Consider the following 23,671-nt stretch of genomic DNA (forward strand, 5'->3'; position numbering starts at 1 on the left):
GCTTCTTTGAGTAAGACTGACTGCAAACGTGGAACACAAACGGTACGGACTATTTTCTTCTTTGTGATCTTCATCCGGCGTAGTGGAAGACAGCTTCTTCCTGTCGCCATTTTCCATGCTAGCCTCGCGTAGCTGGTTCCTTTGGCCCCCAGCTCCTGCAGACAAGGGTGGAGAGGTCAGACATACCCAGGGAAGCAAGGGTGGGGTTCTGAGACCCAAGGTGTGGAAAGGAGGTCTGGAGAGGAGGTCTGGGGTAATGGGACACGTCATGAGCAGGAGGTTTGGGGCTGACAAGTCGGATGAGAAGAAAGGGCCAGTTGGGGACAGGTTTGAGGGTGAGATAGGTAAGTTAGAGCGGGAGGACAGTTAAGGATCAAGGAAGTAAGTCTGAGGTTGAAAAGATAGGTTTAGAGCAGAGTTAGGGGCCTCTGAGTGAGAGAATGAGTCAGGGGTGGAATACGGGTCTGGAGCTCAGAAGGGGAGGTCAAGGTAGGTAGACAGGTCAAAAACTGGGATACAGGTTTAGGGTCAGGGAGGGGAGGCAGTTATGAAGTTTGGAGGAAGGTGGGAAGGGGAGGGAAAGAAGGTTGAAAAGGCGGGGTGGGGCGAAAGTGGACAGGTGTCAGAGTAAGGCTGGGAATGTTCTGCGGTTCTAAGGAGCGATGTCTGGGGTTCCAATCGGAAGGGGGCGGGGCGGGGTTCGGAACGCGGGATGGGAGGGGGACCTGGGCGCCAGCGAGGACAGGCCTGGCGTGTCGGAGGGAAAACTGCTTACCTGGGACCCGCCCTAAAGCGCGTGCAGCTCTGCCCCAGCTGCGAGCGTCGCGGCTGGGCGTCCTGTGGTCGCCCCTGGCAACGGGCTTTGGCTGCGCGGCGCATTGTGCAGACCCGTGGCGCTGGTGGCCGGGTTTGAGGCATGCCGTGCGGCGCCCCACTCGGGGTGTGGGGCTTCGTGGACGCGCAGGCGGTGAGGCATGCGGACGGTTGCGCGGGAGGGGAGGCCGCCGGCTGCGTTGGGCGGTCGATACCCGAGGAGCAGACAGAGTCCGGACACAGTTGCTGGAGCTTTTACTGAGCTTTGGTTCTGGATCTAGTCCCTTGCTGCGTTCCAGGGAGTGGCCAGTGCCGGAGCGGGTACGGGGGCGGGCCATGAGTCAGGGTTACCTCTCAAGTGCCTTCTACCCAAGCCAGGGTCATGAGCTCCTGCTCCACATGTCACACGCACCTGTCAGGGTCACACAGACAACCTGGCACTCAGACTACAGACTACACCAAGTCACAAAGACCAGGGGGTCACACCCTGCCCCACCCTCGACTTCCTCCCTCCTGGCTCCCTTACTGTTCATAAGATGCCTCCTCCTAGGCCAGAGGTGGAGACAGTCCCACGGTCCTTCCAGGCGCGTGTTCTCCCCAGTCCGTTTGTCAGCTAAGAGTGTCTCCCCGAGATCAGGGTGGCCAAAGAAGTCCTCTGTGCCCAGAGGAACATAGAGGGGCCTTGGTACCTTGGCTCATTAGTGGGGTACCTATGCTGTGTCCTTGGTGCTCCAGGCTGCCTTCCTATGTGGCACTTTGGACAGAGTCATCATTATTTTAAAGCCCAAACTTCAGATCGTTTTCGTTTGGCTTAAAGCAGTGGTTCTCAACCTGTGGGTCACGACCCCCTTGCAGGGATCACATATCACATATTCTGTATATCAGATATTTACATGAGGAGTCATAACAGTGGTAAAATTAGTTATGAGTAGCAGTGAAATAATTTTATGGGCGGGGTCACATTAGGTAGTATTAGGAAGGTTGAGAACCACTGGATCAAAGGCATCTTTATTTCACAGGTGTAGGAGGCTTCTCCCTGACTGGTGACCCAGTTTTTATCATACAAATCAAAGAATAAATTAAAAATGGCATTCCACTCTAGGGTCTTATTTCTCACCCCTTTTTTTTTGTTGTTGTTGTTGTTTTGTTTTGTTTTGTTTGGTTTGTTTTTTGGCTTGTTTTCTTTCTTTTCAGAAGCATTTAACAGGCTAGGACCACATTTGCATGTTAGCATTTATTGCCCAAGCATATTAAACTATACCAAACAAAAGTATACAAGAGACAATTTTTAGACCCCATTTATATGAGATGGTTTTTTTAAGCTCTCTAAAATGAGAAAGTGCAAGTCCACAGCAATCCCCCACTGCCTCGTTCTGGTCCTGAACATTCAAGTCTCTCGTCTCCTAGCAGATGGCTTGCCATCTCAGGTTGCCCATGGCTCCCTCCCCACCCAATATCGTGTGGCAGAGCTGCAGTAGACCCAAAGCTTACAGGGCTCTGCACATATGCAGGCAAGAATGACCTCTCATGGTACTTATTGGTGCAGGGTCCAGCCCTCTGGAGCCGCAGAAGATGAAGATAGAACGGGGACTCCCCGAGGCTGGAGATGGAGCTGCTTTACTGGGTACTTTCCACCTTCCCAGTGCCTTACTTGCATTTCCGTTTGACTGAAAATAACTACTGCACTTTTCATGACTCCTGGTAGTCAGAGTCATGGGCATTTAGAAGTGAGAAGCCTAGAAGGCTTTTTATTATCTCTCTGACCCTGGCAGCTCTTCGGGGGCACAAAATGCACCTCTGGTCTTTTCAATAGCTTCCTTAGAACCCACTGATACACCCCAGCTGAGGAAAGGAACACTGCAGCTCACCTCCCAGAGGAGGACCCAAACCGCTGTGACACACAGATTCAGTGAAAACAATTCCTCAAACGGTTCCTGGTTTCACAAGTACCCAACCTACTGTGGATTCCTTGGTGCTCTTGCCAGCTGAGAGAATCCAGGTGTCCTCTGGCGTTTGGGGAGGTGGCATACACACCGTCTCTTGGCCATGATTTTAATCAAAGCCAATGCAATTCGCACAATCAAACTATCCCCACACTATGGCAAGCATGCAGAGGCATGGAAGTGCCCTAAGACCAAAACATCAGCTCCTATGAGTGAGTGAGGACCAAATCAGGAAGTAAAGAGGGCTGGAAAACAAGGGTTTACCCAGGCCAGCAGGGTCATCTGAGAAGCACAGAATGACCCACTCGACAGGGCGCAACCTTCAACGCTTGGCTGCTCCAAAGTTAAACTACTACAGGAAGTGAGAACCGCCTTGCAGCCTGGCCGCTGCACAGGAGCGAAAGTGTGTGTTAGAAAGCAGCGGTTGCAGGACAGAGTCTGTACGGTTGACCATGCCGGAGGCCAGACAGACGCCGAGACTCAGGCTTCTCATCCTGTAGTCACTGGGCCATTTGCACCACCACGGCTCTCCAGGCTTTCTCTTTGTCAAACTCCTTCAGGGGGCTTCTGGCCACCTGTGGTAAGAGACAAGGACGGCGTTACCTCATCAGGGCCAGACCTAGAAGGACGGCAGATTCAGCTCGGACTGGGCAGCGTCTTGTGTTCTTGTATGCAAGCTTCTTTGCATGTGCAATCTGCGGGGAGAGGGCGCTAGAATAGGGACAGCACATCTTAGAAATGCCCGCACACCCTCCCACAGTGGGGCAGGCTTTAAGATGGGTGTGTACCTGGCAGCAGAAGAAGTGGACAACTGAGGCAGAGACATGCCTCCAGCGTGAGACAGGGTAACTCTCGCTTGCACACTCATTCGGAGATCTGTAGATGGACAGTTCTAGAATCTGGCAAGGACAATTTATTCATCTGGCTCTGTGGCCTGCTGGTCATTTGGCCCAAGACAAAGAAAGACCTGCCAGGCATGACCTGCCTAGACATCTCCTTGGGCACAGAACAGCTAGGTACTTTGTAGTCACTTCCTTGATGGCGGTGGGCAAGTTTGTCCAGGAAGACATTGTGGGGTCAGATGATTTACAGAGACATTAGCAGACCCAATCTCAGTTGTGGGAGCATCAGAACTTAGGAGGGGGTGGGGGCAGGGAGAGTATTGTCCAGGTAACTGTGGACTGACCACTCCCAGCCCACTGGCCACAGAATAGGAATGTTTAGCTGTAGGGAGCCCCACATGCCAGGCAGGGGTAGCTCTCCTCTGCACAGCGTGGAGCACGGCACCTTCTGCCGAAGTCTCTGGAAGGCTTTTTCCGTGTCTGTGAAAGCAGAACTTAAAGCACTACGGCCATGGCATTTTTTCATGAATGGATTGATACTCATTTAGTCATTTAAAAAAATAACCTAGTTTGAACTTTATTTCTCCAAGATTTCCCTTGGGTGTTTAAAACTGCAAATAAGAAAAAAAAAAAAAACCAGCCGGGCGGCGGTGGCGCACGCCTTTAATCCCAGCACTCGGGAGGCAGAGGCAGGCGGATCTCTGAGTTCGAGGCCAGCCTGGTCTACAAGAGCTAGTTCCAGGACAGGCTCTAGAAACTACAGGGAAACCCTGTCTCGAAAAACCAAAAACCAAAAAAAAAAAAAAAAGAAAAAGAAAGAAAAAAAAACCACAAAATGTCACAACAAATATTGAAGGACATTAGTGGAGGGTCCCTCTGAGGACCCAGGATGGGCATCCTGGGAGGCAGGCCACTCACCTCCCCTGCTGGGCGCTCGTGGGCACAGGTCTGGGTGTCCCAGGATGCAGCCTGTAGCCGGGCGCTGACCTTGAAGCTCACACACTGGATGGCTGTGCCAGTGTTGAGGCCCCCCTGAAGCAGCAGCACTAGCAGCAACAGCAGGAGGAGCACATCGTAGGACTAGGATGAAAGACCAAGATGTGAACAGGTCCACGAGCGGACTCTGCAAATCCTCCACCTTGCCTAAGGCTTCCATGGAGTCAGAACACTCCCCCGCTTGACCACCAAGCAATAGAAACCCAAACATGCTTTCTTGTTTCAGTAATCTGAATCAGAACATTCCAGTTCAACCAATTCTGCTAGCTTGCAGTTAACAAGTAAGCATAAAAGGACCCAGGTTGTGTTCCTTCCTCCCCGCGGATCCAACAACCATAGGGAGGCTAAAGAGCCCCATGTGAGACTCTCGAGGCTCATGCTGAGGGTGTGCAAGGGGCAGGAGAAATCAAAATTTTCCACTATATATCTGCAGGAAACACAATCCTGAGATTGGTACAATTGGCTCTGAAGGGCCTTTGGCTGAAGGAAAGTCATGGGCCCAAACCTACCAGCAAAGAGACTTGAACACCAGCTGCTGGTGCAGGGGAGGCAATAAGGGAGAACAAGAAGACAGGGCAAGAGTCCTTGTCCTGGGAACCCAGGGACCAGAGGCAATAAAATGCACTTCACACAGCAAGGAGTGCTTCAGAAATATCCACAAAGCAACCAGATGGATGCCTTCCACCAGTCCACAAAAACACAGAGCAACTAAATGTTAACACATAAAGGACATAGTGCTGACAGACATGATGCCGTGAGCCCAGGATCCCAGCACTCAGGAGGCCCAGGCAGGAGGCTCTCAAATTCAAAGGTGGACTGGACTATACAACAAGACCCTGTCTCAAAAATTAAAATATAAATTCATGCATAAGAGCAAAAGCTATGTGGTCGCACAGAGAGGAGTTCTCCTGTCTGGAGGGGAAGGAGGCAGGTTTACAGCCTCTCCCGTTAGCGCAGGGCAGTCCCAGTACATAGCGACAGGTTGGAGGAGGTGCTGGGATATAAAGAGAGCACCTTGCGGGCAGGAGCACAGCCTGTGAGAAAGCACGCGAAAGGGTTGATGGAAACAAGGGGTGTTATACAAACGTAGCTTCAACAAGAGAAGCATCTTAAGATCAGATTTGTTGTTCATGGCTTTGTTGTGCTCTGGAAAACTTGTGCTAGAAAGTCGTCTAGTGAGGACTTAGGAGTCCAGATACATCCGTTGTCTGTCTAGTCCCTCTCCCAGGTGCTCATCCTCAAACTCATATGAAATGTGCATGAAGGCTGGTCACCAGGAGCTATTCATAACTGCAGATGGGGGAAATAACCCCGTTCCCATCACCAGGGACTCGTCAGGTCAGTGGGGCAACATTTGAACAGATTAATGAAAGAGTACAGAAGAGTCCTGATTCCTCTGGGTGTTTACCAAACACTAGGGTAAATTATTGGGTTAAAAAATGACCCTCAGTGGAGGTTGTGGTGATGCACGCCTTTAATCCTGGCTCTCGGGAGGCAGAGGCTGGAAGATCTCTGTGAGTTTGAGGGGGCCAGCCTGGTCTACAGAACATCGAGTAAAAGAACTTCAGGAAGTAACGGGAGGAGGGGAAGGATTGGGAGCTGGGATTGGTATGTAAAATGAAAAAAGATAGGTTTGTTTTCTTTTAAAAAATAAAATAAAAAGAACTTCAGGAAGAAAAACAGAGAATGTTCAACTTGTATTGGAAACAATGCAAAAGCCTATCTGTAAACATACAATGCTTTCCAGCTCTGTTCAGTGAAAGGGCTCAGAAGGGACCTGAAGCAGGGAGAGCACATAGAAGCAGATTCAGAGCCCATGGGGCTAGAACAAACATGGAGAAAGCAAATCAGATCCTCCCCATCCACACACAACCCACCCCACCCAGAGCAAACTGGGCAAGGTCACTTTGTTCAGGCGGATGCCCATTTGTCCTGGCCACTGTCAGGAAAATAGTGGATACCTAGAGCCACCTCCCCAGACTTTGTTAACAAAGAGTCTCAAAAGAGAATGGATACATACTTTGATGGCTGGTGGGTAATCTTTAAAAATCTCGACAATTCTCATGACGCTGAAGGACAGATATCCAGAGGCAGTGAACAGCAGTGGGGATGTCAGGCTGCTGATGGCAATCAGCACCTCCACCTGGCAGACAAGCAGATGAAGTTGGGCAGTAGGTGTGGCCAGTGCTTACCTGCCTGGGAATTTGTGAGGCTGGACCACTGTGTGGCCCTGGACAAACGCTACTCATTCACTCAGTGCCGTGTATGACATGTGAGGTTTTGAATTTCACTTGTGACCATCTAAGCTGATGAAAAAATCAGCTCTTGTGTGTGCTATCCATTTCTCCCACTCTTCTAAGCCCTGTTCTAAACTCCCCCATGTATTAGGGCCATACAACCCAGCACAGATACTTGTCTTCAGAACAGTTAGGCCCAAAGACCAGTGGTTGCTAACATGTAACCAGCTCCACAGGAGGTGGGACAAAGCTAAAGGACTGGTCTCTTCCTTCATCCTTGCTCAGCAACAGGAATTTCTGGCTTCCAAACATGAAGTGCTTATGTCTTGTTTTGAGAGACAGGGTAGCTGGATCCCTGGAGCCCCAGACTGTTGTGGATCCTCTCCAGGGCAGTGGTGCCTGCCCTGGCCTTCCCACTGACCCCTGAGATGCCTCTCCTTCTCAACTCTTGTTCAGCCACACCCAATGTGTGACCCATGCCACCATAGCAGAGCTGGGCCTCACCTACCAGACATTTGCTGGGACACTCTGCTGTCACATGGCTGGCAATGGCACTTGGAAAACACTGGGGAAAAAAGAGAACATCTTAGAGATGGGTGTCCAGGAAGTCATCTAGCCGTGTACTCCTGCTCTGATGACATGCGCCCTTCTGTCTGGTAGAAGGAAGGCCAGGACTGCCACAAGTGGCCTTGGCTCGGGGAAACATCTCACAGGTTTGGTATCTCTTTGTTCCTCAACTGTTTGTTTATAAACATTTAAGACCCCAAGTAGAAAAGCTGCAAGAATGGGAGAGTGACATGTCAAGTCTCCAAGTCCCCTGGGATGACCTTGCTGACATCTGTCACCTCTGAGCTCTGTGCTCTCTGCTTCCAGTCTGGTCATTTGACTATATGCTACATGCTTGGGCAGCACACTGCAACATACGCAAATGTGGATCTGTCTGCAGCACTGTCCGGTGGGCCCAAAAGCAATATGAAGAGGAATCTGCTTTGCGATCTAGGACCCAAGCAAGGGCCTCCTCTTTGTGCCCCCTAGTTAGTCTCTATTCACGGGGATGTCCCTTAACCTCTGGCACCTTGGCAGACTTTTCTGAGACATGGCCCCTGAGCTGCATATAAGCCTTTGTTGGGTTAGGTGGGTACCTCTTCAAGATGAGGCAGGAAGGTCTGCCTATCCTGGGCTGGGGGACAGTGTGGGACTCTTCCTTTGGATACCAAAATGTCTTTTCCAAACTCCAGACAAACAAGGACAGTGGAGATGGTAGGAAGCTGAGGGAGTCCTTTGGCCATCTTTCTGGGCCATGGCCCCAGGAGTTCCAAGGACCCTAAACAACCTGAGGGGCTCCTGAAGTCTCTCAAAGGTTCTTATCTATCTAAGGAAATACCCATTCCCCAGGATAACAGCACTAGCCCCAGGATACCTGAGCCTGCTAAACCAAGAAGGGGTCTGCACTTGTCAAGGCCCCAGAGCAAAGGTGAGTGGAGATGGCAGAGGAACTGGCAACTGAGGCCGAGGTGGCTGCACATGGTGAGCAGGGCCTGACACAATGTGTCAGCACAGGAGTCTCTTTTGAGGGTGGCATTTCCAAAAGTGCCCTCTGGCTACAGCAGGAGCAGGATACAAAGCCACCAGTCAGGAAGCAATTGAAGTGGCCCTAGCAAGCCAACAAGCAGGGGTAAGGCTCTTGCCTTCTGCCGTGTGGACCCCAAGGATAGGCTTCAGCCCCACCCCCCATCCCAGACGCCTTTCTATACCCTTGGTCTCTCTGACCATCTTCTGGCTCACTACCACTCCAGGAATTCTCCTTCCCCTCCAATCCTAGGCCCTCTTTCTGGGCTCCCCATACCCATTTTCAAAGCTGCTTATGCCCTGGAGGAGTGAGGTCATGTTGCATAGAGGTATAACTGGCCAGGAGAGAGGGTCAACATTGGGTAGAACCTGGGATATTTTGCCAGGAAGGATAAAGGGGCATTCTAGCATATAGATTCTGGAGGAGGATGGGTCTGTAGGGAAGGCCATGCTCATTGGTTTAACTCTGTCCCCAAGAAGCTCAGTGATGTAGGTGTGTCTTCTATCTATCTGATGATTTCATTGGTTAATTAATAAAGAAAACTGCTTGGCCTGATAGGTTAGAACATAGGTGGGTGGAGTAGACAGAACAAAATGCTGGGAAGAAGGGAAGTGAGTCAGATGCAATGAAGCTCTGACCCAAGATGGACGTAGGCTAGAATCTTCCCCGTAAGCCACCCCTCGTGGTGCTACACACATTACTAAATATGGGTTAATCAAAATGTGAAAGTTAGCCAGTAAGAGGCTGAAGCTAATGGGCCAAGCAGTGTTTAAATGAATACAGTTTGTGTGTTGTTATTTCGGGGCATAAGCTAGCCAGGCGGCCAGGAGCTGGGCTGCAGGAACACAGCCTGCCGCTTCACACTACAGCTCAGGGTGTAATTCCCTAGCCATCTCTGCACTGCAGACCACACAGATGAGTCTTCCTTGTTTTGTCTCTCTGAGAGCATCAGGCTCAGGGCTCACCCTGAACATGTAAGAGATGTCTATCTCTGTCATGGCCCACTCCTGTCTCTTCCAGAGAACAGCTGTGTCCACGGATGGCTCTGCACCTGTCTCCAGGGCCCTCTAGAATGAGCACATGGCCAACGCTGAAGCTCACTGAGGGGATCACAGGTGCCCTGAGCCCCTGGAAGGGAGCTGAACCACAGCTTTGATGGGCATTTTGCCTCCTCATGGCTGAACAAAAAGATTAAGAAGGTGTACTGGTTAGTTTTTGTCAGCTTGACACAAGCTGGTCATCTAAGAAGAGGAAACCTCAACTGAGAAAATTCCTCTACCAAACTGTCAGGTAGGCAAGTCTATGAGGTGTTTCTCCATTAATAACTGACATAGGAGAGCCAAGGCCATGATGTTGCTGCCTCTGGACAGGTGGTCCTGGGTTATAGAAAGCAGGCTGAGCAGGCTGTGGGGTATACATCAGTGAGCAGTGTTCCTTCATGGCCTCTGCATTTGTTCCTGCCTCCAGGTTACTACTTGACATTCCTGCCCCTAATTACCCCAGTGGAAGTGCAAACCAAATGAACCCTTTCTTCTCCAAGCTACTTCTGGTTATAGTTCTTATCACAGCAAGAGAAAGCAAGCTTGAACAGAAGGCAAGCAGCCAAGCCAAGGACATGTCCCCTGGGCAGCTTCAGATCCCACTTCTGACTCAGAAGGCCATGGAAGAGGTGGAGGATACTCTTCAAATCCTGTTCACTTCTCTAAGATGGCAAGAGCATAATCTAAAAGTCTACCTAACCAGAAGCACAGAATGGAACAAGCCAGGAGCCAATGGCAAGTTACTAGTGGCATGGTGCAAAATGACTGTTTAGCCAACATCTGGAAACACAAGCCACAATGGGTATGGTTTCAGCATCCATCTGAGATGCATAGAAATACTGAGTATGAGCCGGGCGGTGGTGGCGCACGCCTTTAATCCCAGCACTCGGGAGGCAGAGGCAGGCAGATCTCTGAGTTCGAGGCCAGCCTGGTCTACAAGAGCTAGTTCCAGGACAGGCTCTAGAAACTACAGGGAAACCCTGTCTCGAAAAACCAAAAAAAAAGAAATACTGAGTATGGAGAAGTTGCTTTAGGCTGACTGTTCTGGGGCATGTCATGAGCTCAAACAAACTTTGGCTGCATCTGAACCCAACAGATTGTTAAGACTCTTAACAATAAATCACACCGATAGACTTGGAATGTTTTAAAATGGCAAAAGGATCGTGTTTAAAGGAGTGGCCAAGTGTCACACATTCCCAAAAGCTAAACCTGTGCTAAATATTTACCATAGCAGCATTTAATATAATTGAATTTCTTAGAAAAAATATGAAAGTAATAAAATGCAGCAGTTAAGATAAATTTTTATGGAAATACATTTAATCCTTGGTTCTCATATTCTTTGGGGGGAGGGGGACTCTCCTGTGTGCTCTCCTGTCTGAATTTTACCAACACACTGCTGAAAAACCCAGCCACGTAGGGTCTAAAGAGGGAAGCTCAAAACTGGCGATAACCATGTCTAGTTGGCTATATACATAGACACAGTGACCATCCAGGAAGTACTCACAGCCACTAAAATCCAAAAGAATGTCACTGAGAGATGTGGGCCCGAGACAGCTTCATCTACATTTAGGGCGATCACCCCACCAAGGACAGCAGAGACACCAGCAATTACTTCTACCACCTGGGGGGGAAAATGACACAGTTACCTTGATAGGCCACCATACCAATGGTCTGCCCCTGTGGTGAGATAAGAGACATTCTGGAAGTCTCCGAAGGCAGTGTATAGATACAGACCTCCCCGGAAGAGGCCATGGGCTCAGTAGGTGCCCTTCTTTGTACTGTTCACATTGACCATGGAGAGACCACTAGACAAGGCCAAGGGAGGTAGATGGTGGAGGGAGCTGCTACCTACCCACAGTGAGGCTCACGGGAAGAACTCAGCCTGAGGGGGATGAACATGGAGTTGCCCCATTAGGAGCAGAGGTGCTCATGCTGTATCTACCACACGGAAGGCTGAGTCAGGAGGGTTGGTAGCTCAGTGCAAACTAGGCTACATAGCCAAGCCCTAGGTCAAAATAAGAGAAGAGGAAGAGGTTTTTCTTACAGAGTAGGATTTTAGGACCCGAGCAGGAAAAGCCACTTCATCCAGAATGTTGGCGCCATCTGAGATGGAACCCTAGGAAGAAGGAAAGCCTTGTGGAGTCATAGAATGCTGGAGAAGGGTGTTGGTTGCATGGGCAGAGTTATACTTCTAAAAGCCTCAGGGTCTGCGCCCTTCAGTCCGGAGGAACAATGTAAGTACAGACATTCCCGTTTGCATGCGGACGTGTCCAAGCACTGCAATTGCAGCTTACCTACATTCTTGCGGAATTGGTCTCCCAGTGACAGTCCTGAAGACAGTACCAGAGGGGAAGGACGCCCCCCAGGCTCAGCCAGCGGCTCCCCAACCCATACCTGTGCCCTCGCACTTGTGATCTCCCCCCCAGCCAGGCCCAGCTCGGGGACATGAGGAGGTAGCTGTGGGAGACCCACCTTCTTCTTCTTACAGGACTCTTCACTGGACCGGGCCGAGATGATCACTGTGGCTGCCATGAGGAGCTCCAACAGCAAGAGCAGGATGAGGTTGAAATTAATCTGCAAAGGGAACATGTGCCTCAGCCATATTAGTGCTACCATCCTCCTTCAGCTGGTTGACCCTGCTCTCCTTTCCTTTCATAGGCCTGAGTAAGCCATGGGCGACAAACTGCCTCTCTTTTGTGTGGGTCTTGTTTTTTAGTTTGGTTGATTTTTTTTTCTCTTTCAATCTCTCTCTCTCTCTCTCTCTCTCTCTCTCTCTCTCTCTCTCTCTCTCTCTCTCTCTCTCTCCCCACTGTTAAACTTTTTGATATTTAAATTTCTTAATTACATCTCTTCACTGGGGGTGGGGGCATCAGTCACAGCATACATGTGGAGGTCAGAGAACAACTTGGAGTCAGGAGTCAGTTATTTTCTTCCACCTGTAGGTTCTGGGGATTGAACTCAGGTTGTCAGGCTTGACAGCAAGCATCTGTATCTGCTAAGCCACATCACTGGTCCCGGGTTCTTGTTTTTAAAACTACTCTTAGTGAATGGCTATGCAAAGACATGACATAGACCACCAGGACTGGAAGCCAAAATTCTCTATAGAAGTCTCGCCTGGGCTGAAATCTCTCATACTGGTTGAATAACTAGAACCTCATGGTTGTGGAGAACTGAGATGTGGCAGATCAAGAGCCCAGTCACTTGGGCCCGTCTTTAGTCCCTGAACAGCCCCTCACAATCAGTGTCTGTGTCTGACCTAACATCTTTGTGACTCCTAGGGAAAGCATTTGGAACGTATACGTAAAAGACCTCTAGCTTCCAATACCATCAAGCTAAATATGTCATAACTTCTGCAAGGTATAAAAGTGACTCCCCACTTGTCCACTGCTTGCTTTCCTTGTAAATGCACTGACTTAGGACTTTCACTTATTGTGGGTCTATAATGGTTCATATAACTCTTCCACAGTAGAACGTCATTCAAGGTATCCTGAGTTGGTGTTCCTGGGCCTTGGTTACTTCTATCTTGCTCACGATAAACTACGTTTTATCCCTTTTGGAGCAAAACTGCCTCATATCAAGTCCTTAAACTGTATTTCCCACTCCACTCTAAGCTCCCACGCTCTTCTAAGCACACAGAAAACACGAACACAGTTTTCATAGCATGCTCAGCTCCATGTGCAGTTTCTAGAAACTGCAAATACAAGGCTTGAAGGGTGGCAGAACCACTTTGAGGCCAACTGTGTCAGCAGTTACGTAAATGTTCACACTTGCAGAGCACAAGCCTAGCACTCACAAGGACTGGAAGTTGTGCCTTGGCCCTACATAAATAAATAATAAATAAATACTTAACTGATATGGACACACTCACTATGCAGTACTGGGAGATGGACTTGAGATCCCTTATAAGTAAGTACTCTACCACTGACTATACCATAGCCCCTCTTTTGAAATAGTCTCACCAAGTTGCCCAGGTTGAACTTGAACTCACTCTGTATGTAGTAGGCTAGTCTGGAATTCACAGTCCTCCTCTGTCAGCCTCCCAAGTTGTGGGATGATAGTTGTATACTATATGTGTAGCTTTGAAAGTAAATTTGTAAGGGAAAGACTATACGGTAATATTTGACTAACAGAACATCAGAATATACAAAGTAATGACAGACTTTCGGGGAGAAATAGATAAACCAACAACTGCAGGTAAAGAATTTAACTTACTTTTCTCAGAAACTGATCCAAAGCACAAACACATACAAACTTATCCAGCAGGGCGTGATGGTACACACCTTATTCCAGTGCTTGGGAGGCAGAAACAGGCAGAACTCTGTGAGTTCACGGCCATCCTGGTCTACAAATCAAGTTCCAGGTTAACCAGGGTTATACAGTGAGACCCTGTCTCACCAAAAACAAGCAACACACACACACACACAAAATCTCTCTCTCTCTCTCTCTCTCTCTCTCTCTCTCTCTCTCTCTCTCTCTCTCTCTCTCTCTCTCTCTCAAAACCAGAAGTGTACTATGTTAAGCACATTTTATTTTTTGTGTTCTGATGCTTGGCCTGTGGTCATGCTGACCCTGGACAGCCTTGGTCTTCCTAGTGATGGGTAATCACTAGAGTTGGAAAAAAAACAGTGTAGACAACCCTCCAACCCCACATGACCCCTAACTTGGTTACTATCTATCTGCCTGTCACTCCAGGGCAGGATCCAGGCAACTAGGGATGGCCTAGAGTCCAGCACCTTTGGAAGCTATTCAAGCTGGAGGGTCGGCTGTCTCTCCTGTCTGTCCTTTTCTGTGGAGGCCACAATGGAAATGCTTGCCTATTTCCCCGTCACTACCTCTGCTTGTACACTGCCCTGCTGCTCCCCTGGTGGCTCTGATGGTGTGGGTGTTTCCTCCACTGGAATCTGTGAGCAATAACTCTCTTTTCAGTGGCCAATGTCTCCTGAACTACTGTCTTCACCATATCTAGACAGTCATAAAGTCAACATTTAAAAAAACAAATGCAATTCTCTGCATAAATAAAACAAATCAATCGTTCTTTGATAACTACCATGGAACACTAAGAGAAATCTATTTTGCCACATGGTGAGCCTTGGTAAATGTCAAAGAATCAATGCACTTGGACTATGCATTCGTGTTGTAACATAATGATATCAGAAATAATAAATCTGTGGATGGTATTTAAAAATAATTCCACATGCCTGCTTCCTAGGGATCCTGACAATGAACAGTCAGGACATTCACTTCAGTGGCAGATAATTCATGAAAGTGAGTTCTTGGACCAGAGGAGCCTGTGACGGTTAGAGTAGATTGTCTCAGGGACTGCAGCTTCTCCAGGGAGCTCCAAGCAGAGTGGTTACAACTGAGACCACCTGCCCTGCCATACCAGTGAGGACTAAGCCAGAGAAAAAATAGGTCCAGCCGTCCCTGAGGCCAGGCTAGAGGGTACTGGTAGGCAGGCGCAACTTAGTCCCCCTTCCTCAGATCTTCAGGGGCAAGGAGAACCCAATAGCATTGAGCTGAGATAAAAGCCTGTAACCGAGTGTATTACCATACTTGACAATAGGAGAAGTTGGAGAAACTGAAGTTCTGAAGTCAGGGGCAGAGTTGACACAGGTGTGAGAAGTCTCTAAGGGACTGGACAAGCTGCTCCGGCAAAGGATGTCACAGGCAGGTCAGGGAGGGTTTGGAGGTGGGTCAGTTTCAAGGGTCAAGGATCAGTTTGAAGTGGGCTGATGTGATTAGAACAAGAAGAGATTATGCTGGATCTGAAACATAGGGATGAAGGCAGTGAGGGAGTCTTGGTGAATCTCATGAAGTTTCTAAGTCACTGTGCCTGCCACACTTCGGTCTGGGGATGCGCCTTCTTTTATAGTCAAAGTGAGGGGTTCCATCTAGTAGGTGACAAGCTCATGTGCCTGGTGTTTCTGATATATCCCATTTAACCATTTACCATTTAACATAAACATCTTGGCAAATGTTTTTTCTTAATTTGTATAAAGAAGATGTAGATTGAGTCATTCTTTCTTGGCACCTCCATTAAAAATGGGGTAACTCAGGTCAAGGCATGTTTCTTAGGTCTGTAAAATTTTTTCTATCTGGGGTAAATAGATGACTCTTCACACGTCTTTTGGAAAAGTCATATGAACTAGTTCAATTTGGTGCTGGGATCCTAGACAGCTGCCGACCTTCAGTCTGTGTTGGAATCCCCTGAAAGTAGATTCTCATACGAGCAAAGGAATGCCTCGGGTCACAGGACAGATGAACTCACCAGCGCCAGCGTGGGCAAGCAGGCCAAAAGCAAGAGCTGCTTTATTCCAGGTCTTTTATGTGGGCTGCTACCAGAAGGTATGGCCCAGATTTAGAGGAGGTCTTCCTACCTCAAAAGATACAATCAAGACAAACCCCTCACAGCTGTCCCCAGCTGATTGGGTTCTAGTTGGTTCCAGATGTGCTCAAGTTGACAAGCTTAGCCATGACACCAACCCACGAGGAGATGGGTAGAGAGCAGGAACTGCTGAGTCCTACCACCAGGTAATAGCAGTGTAGGGACCCCAAAGGTTTCCCAGCACTTAGCAGAGCCCAGAGGATCTGAGGAAGGGCCTGCAGTGTGGAACAACCCATACAGGTGGAGGCATGCTCCTGAATGTCACCATTCACATGGATGTCCTTGAAGGAGGCATACATAGTTTCTGAGCAGGACTGGGACAAATACCGTGCTCCTCAGGTTCCTCCTACCCCAGGTAGCTCTTGCTATTGGCTCAATAACCATCAGGTCTCAATGTGGTTGGGGCTGTGGAGGGCCTAGTTACTTATGGAGTCTGACCTCTAGCCCAGGTAGGACTGAAGTCCTGCAGATGTAAACATGAGATGAGGTTGGGACTCCTGGTCCATTGCCAGGGCTCTAGCCCCTCATGCATGCTTCTTATCCATGGTGTACCAGTGTTTCTCCAAGGCTTCCACTTGGGATGGGCAATGTCTTCATTTTAAGAAAATACATACAAGTACCAAATAGTTCTCTGAAGGGCCTGCTGCTGTCATCAGAGAGACTCTCGGTGTGTGCCGAGTTACTTTGCTCTGTGATTTCCTCCTCCTTGGGCATCAATTTCTCTTGGGGATCCTAGTGTGCTGGAGGTATCCCCCTGTTACTTCTGCATCTCCTATTCCCACCCTCAGGGTGCTTCCATGCTTGGGAGAGAGCAGTCTCTTCTAGCTGCACCCACACAGCTCAAGTCTTCATCTATGTGGCAGGTAAGGGGTAAGGGGTCTATCTGGATAATTCGATTCAGTACTTGCTGTAACTCAGATCATAGCCTGACGCCCCCAGTACGATGTGACTTTGGTCTGACCGGCTATGATAGTTCCTGTAACCCATGACCAGCTTACCCTCCTCCAGTACTTCGACATGTCCCCACCTGTCCTTGAGGGATCCTTCTCCTCCTTTGTGCTCCCCTGAACCAGGCCCTATGCAGACTTTGGAGAGGAGCCTCTCACTGTGCCCTGCATTGTCTCCTGGTCTCACCCTCCATTTGTCTGGGGTGTGTACCTGTCATCCACCCTCTCCTGGCCTCCATTGGCACCAGGCACACACACAGTGCACAGACAGACATTCAGGTAAACATAAAATAATTATAAAAAGGTAATTGCCATGATTTTTAATTTCTTGTTAGGCATATTCCCAGGAACTTTATATGTTTTGTTTGGTTGGTTAGGGTTTTGTTTTTGTTTTTGTTTTTTGTTTGTTTCTTGAAACATGGTCTCATATAGCCCAGACTGTTTTCAAACTCAACTATATAGCCAAGGTTGACCCTGAACTCTGATCTTCCCCCTTCCATCTCTTAAGTGCTGGGAATAACAGGAAGAGTTAGCATAACCAATTCTACACATTTAATTCTATAAAGCATCTGTGTTTAGAGAATAGTTTCATTTTTGTGGCACAATTAAATTTTTATATTTATTTTTCATATCCAGCAACTTACTACATGCACTCAATAATCACAGTGTCCAGTCGGCTGTGTTTCTTCTATACACAGCAGCCTGGGTGGTCCTTGAACTCTTGTGTGTTCTCACAAGAGTAGATAGAGCATCCTTAATTCTGGTGGAAATTTTTTTTCTCATAGAATATTTATTACATTTTATGTAATCTTTTCCCACTGGTACAGAAAATAGCAGAATGCCTTGTAAACAGCAATGTCGTAGATTGGATAAGATACACTAGTAAGTTACTGTCTTTTCTAACATGTGTGGCACTGGGCTAAAATGTGAAGCACTGCACATAATAGAAGCACATGCTCTACCCCCGAGCTGCATCCCAAGCCTGTTGCTCTTGGGAAATAGACACTAAAATATCATTTTTCAATAGATTTGCCCAATGGAATAAACTCAGAATTCGATAGAGATGATTCCTTCCTTCAGAAGCATAGGCAAAAATCCTCAACACCTGCCAGCAAAGGCATCTTACAGGGACTCTCTAACCAGGGCTTGCCCCTGCTCAGTGAGAGCAGCATTTGATATCAGTGGGAAGACATGACTCCGGTCAAAACATAAATCCATGTGACCCAATCCCCTTCCGGTGACTTACATTTATGGCTGAGGGATTCAGGATCAGTTTACATCCAAACCAGATGAGACATGTGGTGGTAACAGCGAATGTGGAGACAAATAAGATCTGGAAGTTGGGAATCTGGAAAACAGAGTAGGAGGCATTTCCTTCTTTAGAAATACTAACGAAATCAAGAGGACATCTGCTTTCCACAGCTCAGTGCTGTGGGCTCTCCAAGTCTGCAGGGGAGGCTTCCCCAGCAGCTTAAGTCCAGTGCAGGGCTGCAGAGATGTGCTTACTATTCTTACCGAGGAATCAGTCCTGGATTTGATTCCCAGCACCCACCTCAGGTGCCTTCAACCACCTACAACTCCACTTGCGGGGGATCTGACACCCTCTGGCCTCCACAAGTACTTGGAAACACACAGTACACATGAATTCATGAAGACACACATATATACATTAATTAAATAATTTTTTAAAAAAATAAGTACAAAGCCTGCTTACCGCGCTGACGTTTCTCCTCCCCACAGCGAAGCTCACGATTGCGGAGGGGATGCACTGAAAAGAAGCCAGAACCTGAGTGAGCCAAGAGTTCGCCTGAGTCCTGTGCCCTGGACATGGTGTCAACCTTTAAACAGTGAGTGGCGGGCCGGGTGTAGGTCAATGTTAGCTAGGGCTCTTGCCTATGGTGCTACAGACTTTGGGTTTTAACTCCAGCTCAGCATATAATTAAGATAATCGTGTGTTACAATGTTTAAGTCTCTACAATGATCTGAGTCAGTCTACTTGATACAAGGAGCTCCCTCAACCCTGAAAGTCCCTTGGTATTTCAAAGTAACTTTATTTAAAAACAGTATTTTGGAGGAAGAGGCTCACCAGTCCCCTAACTGAGGAGTTGCTGACTGTGGGGGAAGGGAAAGACAGGTCTTTTTTTTTTTTTTTAATGACATGGCCCCTGGTGGGTTGACTCAGCCCAAATTGGACTCAGTGGGTTATTAAAAAGAAAAATGAAATGAAGTTGGGGGGGGGGAGTAGGGAGGTCAGAGAAAGATCTGAGAGAAAAGGGGAAGGAGTGGAAGTAGAATATAGTTCAAATATATTGTATGCATGTGTATGAAATTCTCAAAGAATTTATAAAAATGTTATACTTCAAAAGTTAATTAAAAAAGCATTTAGTGGAAGTTATACTATAACTTGGTATTGTTGAACAATTACCCAGAAGGGAAATATATCTATGTGGCCAAAACAGAAGTGCCCCCTTGTACTTAGGGGTCCCGTTATCTCAGTGGCTGTCATCCAGGCCATGTCTGACCCTGCTATGACTCCAAAGTCAGATCAAGAATCAGGGGAGCTAGTTAGTGAGAGTGTCAGGGGAGCTGGAGGTGGACCAGTCTGGGTCTGGTAAGCCTTGTGGTGTCCATCATGTGGGCAATGGGACCCTAGTCCCCTAGAACAGTACATGGGACTTAAAAGGATATGGCTCATGGGACAGAGGTCAATGGGAATGTCTACATAAGACATATAGTGGGTGGTATGGGAGGGAAAGGAAACCTGTGTTGAGACCTGAGGTAGGGATTGGGACCAACTTAGGTAACCCAACGATCAAACCCCAGCTTCTGGGAAGACAGCTGCTAGGGGTGTAACAAGGCAGGCACGAGTGTTTCCCACCTTTGAGACCAAGGGATCATTGCCACCCTGGAGCAGTGTCGGTCAGAAACACAGTGATCCTGCTCCCATGATGAGGACACAGTAAACATAGCCAGAGAGGAAGCAGCAGGGAGGGGTTCACATTCTTTCAAAGGAGCAAAGAGGCCAATGATAGCATGTGTACATGGCTGGGGTGTGGCGCTAAAAGAAACTGGCGTTTTCAGTCTTTATTTTCTTCTTTTTTAAAAAGAATTATTTGTTGTATATTATGTGTGTGGGTGTTTTTACCTACATGTGTCCTTATGTACCACATGTATGCCTGGTGCTCACAGAGATCAGCAAAGGGCATTGGATCCCCTAGAACTAAAGTTACAGAAGGTCATGAGCCATTACAGTGATGGAAAGTGAACCTTGGTCTTCTGCAAGAGCAGAAAATGCTCCTAACTGCTGGGCCCCATGTGGTCCTTTGTTTTTTAAGATAACTCAGACCCCTGATGGGAGCAGTGTCCTGTGGGAGGGGTAGGGGACCTTGGCAGGGGGCTTAGGGAAGAAAAGATTCCCAGGAACCTTGACCTGTGCTGGCCAGTCACCAGCTGAATAGGGAAAGGCATAGGAAGTGAACCTGGGGATCCAGGACCTCGAAGGACCTTAGGGTGTGTGGGCATTTAAAAAAAATAGCCCTCAAAGGGAGTGGCACTGTCAGGAAGTATGGCTTTGTTGGAGTAGGTGTGGTCCTTTTGGAGGAAGTGTGTGATTGTGAGGGTGGGCTTTGAGGTCTTCTATGCTCAAGCTACACTCAGTGTAGAGACAGTTCACTTCCTGTTGCCTATGGACCAAGATGTAGAACTCTCAGCTCTTTCTCCATGTCTGCCTACACACCCCCTGCCATGACGATAATGGGCTGAACCTCTGAAACTGTGAGTCATCCCAATTAAATGTTTTCCTTTATAAGAGTTTCTGTGGTCATGGAGTGCTATTTCCCACACAGGGGTCGGACTACTGAAACTAGTCACATGAGTAGTTACCAGAGAGGAAACTAGTCACGTGAGTAGTTACCAGAGAGGAAGCTAGTCTCACAAGTAGTTACCAGAGAGAAAACTAGTCACACAAGTAGTTACCAGAAACAAAACTAGTCACATGAGTAGTTATCAGCAACCTATAAACCCCAGATCACAGAGGTTCAGACCCACAATGGGAAAATTAGGGTGCTGGTGTGGCTGAGGAGTGTGCTTACAGAGCCTGCTGCACAGCGCAAATAATCCATCTCAGAGGGGAACACATTCCCCAAGTAGAGCGAAAACCCGGAAGTCACAAGAAGGCAGCTCTGCAAAACAGCGACATAGATTCAGGTTATAACTGGCTCTGTTTGATGACGAGACACCTGAGGAGGCGGTACCCAGTCCTCTGAGTGCGGTTTAACTGTTCCCATATTAACCAACGCCCTCCCATATTTATTTTGCCTATGTCTGGGTCTGTATGACTGCAGCTCTTCTCGGCAGGACCAGCAGAACCCAAGGAATGGACCTCTCCTATCCCATCTCTGGTGCCAGAGCAGAAACTGCCACACTGTGTGTGTGTGTGTGTGTGTGTGTGTGTGTGTGTGTGTGTATGTGTGTGTGTGTGTGTGTGTGTTTGTTTGTTAGTATCCAGGGATTCAGGATCCTACCCCAAGTGCAGGTTCAGAGTCTTGTAAAATAACTGCCTGCCCTACTGCCTCTGCAGAAACTGATCCAAACTGTGATTTGGAAAGGGTTTAGAGACAGGGAAAGGGAGAAGTCCCCATCTAAATGTAGATTCTCAGACCAGGGCTGCACAGAACTCGGCTCCAGTCATAGAGAAATGTATGTAGTGTCTTGGTCCTCGGCTACTGTGCACACTTTAAGCCCCTGGGGTTATTTGCAAGACTGTGTACATGCGTCCTGGGGCCCCACATGGCACTACCCTACCCCGGGCTAGCATAGATCTGCTCTCTAGCCATACCCAACTTAACCCTCTCCGTGGTCCCCCATGGTCCCCAAAGTCCTTATGACTGCTGTAGCTCTTGCTGCTCTATAGTCCTGACCCTAGCCCTGGCCACAGCTCTTGTCATTCACTCCACAGAGCTACCCTGAAGGATGGGATGGCTTCCTTCCAACCTTCACAGACCATTCATGCCAGCTACCTGACGGGTGACCTGTGGGATCAGGGTAAGTGTAGTTTAGGGACATAACACTCTCCGCCCCAGCAGATATTGAGAAAAGTAACTAATAGAACACAAATAGTATGTAGGCACTCTAGGGGCCCCACACCCACATGGGAACTGTTCCTGCCTGGCCCACCTGAGGCAGATTGGTTCCCCGTCATGTACTCTACAGAACAAGGCCAGCACCTGAAGTCCTCTGAAACAGTGTAGCGCTACTCACCCCCATCAACACCGAGAATACCCATGTCTTGTAGCTGAAGCACGGGGGCAACCTCTTCGACAGTTGCAGGTCCTTGGGCTTTGAGTCGGGTGTGTAGCTGCCCGTGTCCTGTCGGCCTGTGTCCTGCCGGCCTCTCTCCAGTGTAGGCATCCGGTCATAACCCAGCTCCTCCCTGAACTGCCCCTCCCGTGTCATGGCACTGGAAACAGGCATACCTACTGAGGGTGACACACAGCCACGCTGAGACTCATGGATAGACGTGGACCCCATTCCCTCCCATGCTATGGACCTATCACGGACAGTCTCGACAAGGGAAAAACCTCTAGTCATAATAAGTCACTCTCAAGAAATTCCTCTAAAAATTCTCTTTTGAGGCAAAATATCACACTGTGTGGCCCAGGCTGGCCTTAAACTTCTGCACAAGTAAATACCACCATCCTGGCTTAAATAAACACTTTCTTATACAAAGAAATATGCTCATACACTAGGGGTGTGAACGTAAAAGGGAAGAAGCACTTAACCCTCAAAGTGAGTAAAACCACCCAAACCCATCCGGATTCAGGGTGTTTAGACTTCATCTGAGCCTTCAGATATAGTATGTTCCAACTTCCACCAGCAACTTTATGAGTCCCAACCAGAGGGGGACTCCACCTAGTCAACACAAAGTGGTAACATGAGATTACAAAGGATGTACTTACTTTGTAGTTTAATGTCTTCATGCTTACCTCTGCTGCTGTCCGGTTGTTGGGAGAGCTGGCCTCTGGGTGATGGACTTCCAGCAAGAACTATTCATAAGTGGAACAAAAGCTCAGCCAAACTGCACTGCAGCCAGGAGCAGGCACACAGCTTCCTGAATTTCAATGAGATTAAGGGAGTGGATCTTAGAAATGTCCGCTTTGGTTGCATAAGCCCTGGCTTGGGGCTTTCCTAACATAAGCAGGAGAGGAAGAGCCCCTGGTCCCACTCCCTGCATAACAGCCAGGTGGGTGCTTTGGAAAGAGAAGTACTGCTAAAGGCAGAGTCCAGCACTGGATGTGGGTCCTGAGCAGCCTAGGGCCTGAAACAGAAAACTGTTCCAAGGTCACATCAGACACCTCTTCGAGCAGTCTTTGTCTCCTATTATCAAACGATGGAAATCTCCTTTGTCAGGCCTTATAAACCTTCATGTTCTCGATTTGGCAAGGCTGGCTCCTGAACTGCTGGGAATTCCACCACAGGTTCCCATGGCAGCCCCAAGGATTGGCAAAAATCGTCCCACTGCACCCTTTATTTCTGCTCACTAGGCAGAGAAAAGGGACATGAATGTGTTTCGTTTGCCTGGAGACACTGGTGTCCTGGCAATTACAGCAACAATTTCTTTGTGCACATTGCAAAGAGGCTCAGCCCAGAGTACTTGGAAAAAACAGGCCCTTGAACAGCAGAACAACGTGCAGTCTGGGTTCAGTCACTGGTTTCTAGTCAGGGATGTTCAGTTATCTTAGCTTTTTTTCAACCAAACAAGAAGGGTTAGAAACAATTTACACAGGGCCAGAGAGATGGCTCAGAGGTTAACAGCACTGGCTACTCTTACAGAGGATCTTGGGTTCAATTCCCAGCATCCACATAGTAGGTTACAAGTTCAACACCTATGTGGCATCTC

At 48.4% G+C, this 23,671-nt stretch overlaps 2 protein-coding genes across 6 annotated transcripts in view; both read right to left on the minus strand.

Moving 5' to 3' along the window:
- The window catches only part of Ttll8 (tubulin tyrosine ligase like 8), a 39,024-nt gene extending 38,754 nt beyond the window's left edge, over positions 1-270 (minus strand). Inside the window, exon 1 of the mRNA XM_038343256.1 lies at positions 51-270. Coding sequence (XP_038199184.1) covers positions 51-270 — 220 coding nt within the window. The remainder of the gene's footprint in view (positions 1-50) is intronic.
- A 2,986-nt stretch (positions 271-3,256) lies between these two features.
- Positions 3,257-22,825, minus strand: Mlc1 (modulator of VRAC current 1). 5 transcript variants are annotated; one of them, XM_038343558.1, is made up of 12 exons: positions 22,758-22,825; positions 22,033-22,231; positions 20,865-20,954; positions 18,488-18,541; positions 18,020-18,121; positions 11,914-12,015; positions 11,486-11,557; positions 10,946-11,062; positions 7,340-7,396; positions 6,615-6,737; positions 4,517-4,678; positions 3,257-3,331 (listed from the first exon to the last, which is right to left on the minus strand). In XM_038343558.1, exons 1-12 carry the CDS (start codon positions 22,823-22,825, stop codon positions 3,257-3,259), a joined length of 1,221 nt encoding a protein of 406 aa, XP_038199486.1. The 5 variants fall into 5 exon arrangements, with proteins under 5 accessions (XP_038199486.1, XP_038199488.1, XP_038199489.1 ...); XM_038343560.1 differs by lacking the exons at positions 20,865-20,954; positions 22,758-22,825 and having other exon boundaries at positions 22,033-22,227; XM_038343561.1 differs by lacking the exons at positions 18,020-18,121; positions 22,758-22,825 and having other exon boundaries at positions 22,033-22,227.
- Positions 22,826-23,671: the final 846 nt, after the last annotated feature.

This window comes from Arvicola amphibius, chromosome 9 (genome assembly GCF_903992535.2).
Source record: "Arvicola amphibius chromosome 9, mArvAmp1.2, whole genome shotgun sequence".
Lineage (NCBI taxonomy): Eukaryota > Metazoa > Chordata > Mammalia > Rodentia > Cricetidae > Arvicola > Arvicola amphibius.